The sequence below is a fragment of the Octopus bimaculoides genome, chromosome 13, assembly GCF_001194135.2.
Source record: "Octopus bimaculoides isolate UCB-OBI-ISO-001 chromosome 13, ASM119413v2, whole genome shotgun sequence".
Taxonomy (NCBI): Eukaryota; Metazoa; Mollusca; class Cephalopoda; order Octopoda; family Octopodidae; genus Octopus; species Octopus bimaculoides.
Genome location: NC_068993.1, coordinates 52,672,816 through 52,677,248, shown reverse-complemented (window position 1 = coordinate 52,677,248; position 4,433 = coordinate 52,672,816). Strand labels below are relative to the sequence as shown.

Genomic DNA, 4,433 nt, shown 5'->3' with positions numbered 1-4,433 from the left:
CACACACACACACACACACACACACACACACACACACACACACACTTGTATGACCCTCAGTCAACAGCTAAGATATGATGATCGGAAGATATGTTTGTGTTTTTTTCTTTACCCTGGGCGTTTCACCTGTTCCGTGATCTTAATATCTTTTACATACATACATACATAATACATACATACATACATACATACATACATAGGCAACACACTGAAACATTCTTGCTTATGTAAATACACAAATGCATACACATGCACTCATAAATACATGAATACTATACACACACACACACACACACACACACACACACACACACACACATATATATATATAGTTGTACACATGCATACATACATTCATACTTACATATACATGTTGTGTGTGTGTGTGTGTATGTTCGGGTACAAATTTGAATTTACAAACGGGAGTAAAAAGTAGAGTTTACTTATATATTCAAAGAAGCGGCTACTCTGAGTCTGACAGGGCGTTTGTAGTTCGTAAAAAACGATAGAGCATTGGATTAAATTCCAAACAATATTTACTATTAGCTCTACGGTTTTGAACTTGTTTGACTCTAATTCTCATCCGCCTCCAACCCAACATAATGGAATATGTAACACACGTATAAATCTTATTCCTTTCTCCGTACCTATACATTAAATCATCATTTATATTACTCCACAATGTATAACTGTGTACATAATTGTGCAAAATAATCGTTCTGAGTCCAGAAATATCTGCAACAGTCTGAAAATATTCTTTAATACATTAAAATATTAAATTGTTTTTTTTTAATGGTGCTTAAAATATGTATTTATTTCCTTCTTAAAACGTCTTTTTAAAACGTCTTTTAACGTGGTTAATTCTGTGTTAGCTTGTAATAAATATTAATACCGAATGTTTCAATTCCGTTACATTTCTACTATCACAGCAAATGTTTAATTACAATTCATTATTACCACTATAATATGTTTTTCCTATTTCTTTTTTTTTATTTCAGGTCAGTAAAAATGAGCGCTACAGATTTAGTTTCATCGTGAAAGAACTGAAAACCACGGATATAGTCACTTATAAACGTAATTTAATGGCCTTCATTAACTGTATATTGTTTGCTACTGAAGATCTCTACAAGCGTGTACAAATTCGTGTGGAATTTAGAGGTATACATCTTTTAACTACAATTTATATTTTAGTATGCCCATATTTTAAACAGTGGAGGCGCAATGGCCCAGTGGTTAGGGCAGCGGACTCGTGGTCGGTGGATCGCGGTTTCGATTCCCAGAGCGGGCGTTGTGTGTGTTTATTGAGCGAAAACACCTAAAGCTCCACGAGGCTCCGGCAGGGGATGGTGGCGATCCCTGTCGTACACTTTCGCCCCCAACTTTCTCTTACTCTTTCTTCCTATTTCTTGAGTAAAGCTGCGATGGACTGGCGTCCCGTCCAGCTGGGGTGGGGGACACATACACCATAGAAACCGGGAAACCGGGCCCATGAGCATGGCTAAGCTTTAAAAGGGCACATAAATAAATAATGTTTTAAACAAACATTATTATCAAAGGCAGCGAGCTGGCAGAATCGTTAGCACGCCGGGCAAAATGCTTTGCAGCATGTCATCCGTCTTCACGTTCTGAGTTCAAATTCTGTCGAGGTCGACTTTGCATTTCATAATTTCGGGGACGATAAAATAAATACCAGTTAAGTACTGGGGGTTGAGGAAATCGACTTACTCCTTCCCCCCGAATTGTGCCAAAATTTGAAATTATTATTCATACATTCTTAACAATTTTTTATATAATCAAACGCTAAACTGTTTTCTTGCTTTTCCATTGTGATTCGCCAGCTGACTATGTTTCCTGTTCTCTCAGTAAAAGTTGCTTGATCAGCGGGTACTTTTGTAGAAAAGATCGAATTCAAACTCTTTAATTAATAGCAATAACTCAAATTGATGCTGTTTAGAGTAAGTGTATCTAAAAGTAAATCTGCTTTAGCACTATGAACGATTTTTCTTTCTAAGGTTTCTTACAGCGACAAAAACAAAGAATCGTGCGTTTTACAGTATTAAAGATTATATAGAATAATAGACGAGAGCTCCGTAAAATGAATGTGAACTTCCAGTGAGCCGATTTTGACTCTCCTTTTGAGCCACTCACGTTGATGATGTCGTTTAGATGCTCAAAAGCATCGCGCAATCTCATTTTTCTCATCTATAAATTCAAAACCTCTGAACACCTGTGAAATCTGCAATGGTTTTGACAATATTAAGCAAAAGGACGCCCTATAGTATGTTGATACTCTGTCTCTCTCTCTCTCTCTCTCTCGTCCGCAAGTAACGAATGTAGAGTCTATCCTTTTGAAGTTCAAGATAGATTAGCCGAAGAAACTTTGTGATATTTAGTTATGGCTCATTGTATTTTGAGTTCATATCTGCTAAGGTTAACTTTGTCTGTCATCCTTCCGAGGTCGATCAAGATTCTTAAATTGTATCCTAGTTGTGGATGGAATTCACGTCAGAAAACCGTAACTCAGCATTTTATCCCCGTCACGAAAAAGAAAAATTCCTGTTTAATCCTGCTGGAATTTGAACTGGGTTGCCTTCCAGTTAACTGACAACTGTCCTGATTAATTCCGCTTTTCTCAACCTTAGATGACACAACTACATTTTTAGTGCGAGGAACGAGATTATTTTGGCGTCATTTATGATTTTGCAATGGTAGTGAAGTGAAATGGCTTTCAACAAGAATCGAAACTGACTCCGCACAGTTTGTCGAGAGACAATATTTGGACGTCAAATCAGAAACCCTCTTAAACTGTAATGGACTCTCCTTATTACAATACATATCGCATTCAAAGTCATAAAGCCTTCTTTAAAAACACCTTTGTCTTCAATTCGGTTATCTTAATTTTTCACTTTCTATTTACTCGTTTCAATTGTATATATTCTTACAGCTATTGAAATGATAGCTTTACCCGAGATTTTTAAAGCATTAAACACATTAATCAGTTTTGAGGAAAAAGTAACTGAAATTATGACCAGACAATTTTGTCGATTACATTTTTAGACTAATATGTATAGTTTTCATAGGATTTTTTTCAAATCACTAAAACTTAACAGAAATTCTTTAGTAATTATTAACTAAATTCTAACATTATTAGAAATTGTATTTGTAATTAAAATCCGTTGGTAAAAAATGCAGTTGCGAGTTGGATTCAAGAAGATATTTGAGTATATTTTATTTTCAAATACTTTCAAAGGTTAGTAATAATCTTTCTGATTCCATACATTTCTTTGCTTAACATTCAGCTAAATTGAGAAATAATTTAAATTTTGGTTGTCCGTTTATATTTCTTTAGCTTGTTAATAGTTTGCAAAATAATTCGGCCAGTAAAAAGACAGAGTAGATGCATTTTAATGTTTATCGATATGACGACATGAATACACATAACATGAATAGGTATTGAAGCCCTTTTTGCGATTTTTCCTTTTATCTCTCCCAGGTCAATAAAATAAGTATTGCTTATATTGAGGCTTATCTATGGATGAAAAGCTTCTCTTATAACATGGCTTTTGTATTACACATAAGTCATCGATAACTATTGCGTTTCAATTCCCAGTTCTTGCTGTTTTCTTTTTACTTATAAAACTAATAATGTCACAAAATCCCGCCCCACCCCACCAAAAAAATTGAAACCTTGCATCTTTGTCTAAACAAGAACCCAATATGCTTACAGCACTGATTTGGACCGAAAACACAAGATATACGAAATATATTAACTGAAATTTTGGGGACACAGGGCGATGTAGTTTTAATGATTTGGATTTTTTTTTTTAATTCGTGAAATAATATTTCAAAGTAAGTTAAATCGGACAGGGGAGCTCTTTTTAATCCAGGAGCGAATTCCAAACTCATAAGAACCTGTGAGGGTCGGTGAAATTTGTACCAAGGAAAGATTTAGATCCTTAATTTTATAAATTCATAGATATGTTCGAAATCGTGCTACTCAGCATTAATTAAACTGCTGCGCAGGCGTAGCTGTGTGTTAAGACGTTTGCTTCCCAACCACATCGTCCCGGTTTCAGTCCCATTACACGGCACCTTAGGCAAATGTCTTCTACAGCCTCCAGCAGACCATAATTTTGTGAGTGGGTTTGGTAGACAGAAACTGAAAGAATCCAAACACACGTGTGTGTGTGTGTGTGTGTGTGTTTGTGTCTTTGTGTTCGTACTCCGCCACCGCTTGACAACCGGTGTGGTTTTGTTTAAGTCCCCGTAATTTAACTCTTCGTCAAAAAACCGACAGAATAAGTACCAGGTTTAAAAAAGGACTGAGATCGATTTTTCGACCAAAAGTTCTTCAAAGCGGTCTCAGCAAGGCTGCATTCTAATAACCGAAACAAAAGATAAAAGATATATCAATTAATCAGAAAGTTAAATGC

The 4,433-nt window shown here is 35.6% G+C and overlaps 1 protein-coding gene across 6 annotated transcripts in view; it reads left to right on the top strand.

Moving 5' to 3' along the window:
- LOC106877725 (inverted formin-2) overlaps nt 1-4,433 on the top strand; it is a 177,980-nt gene that overhangs the window by 145,978 nt on the left and 27,569 nt on the right. For all 6 annotated transcript variants that reach the window (XM_014926687.2, XM_052972480.1, XM_014926688.2 and 3 more), the window contains one exon: nt 999-1,158. In XM_014926687.2, coding sequence (XP_014782173.1) covers nt 999-1,158 — 160 coding nt within the window. The remainder of the gene's footprint in view (nt 1-998; nt 1,159-4,433) is intronic.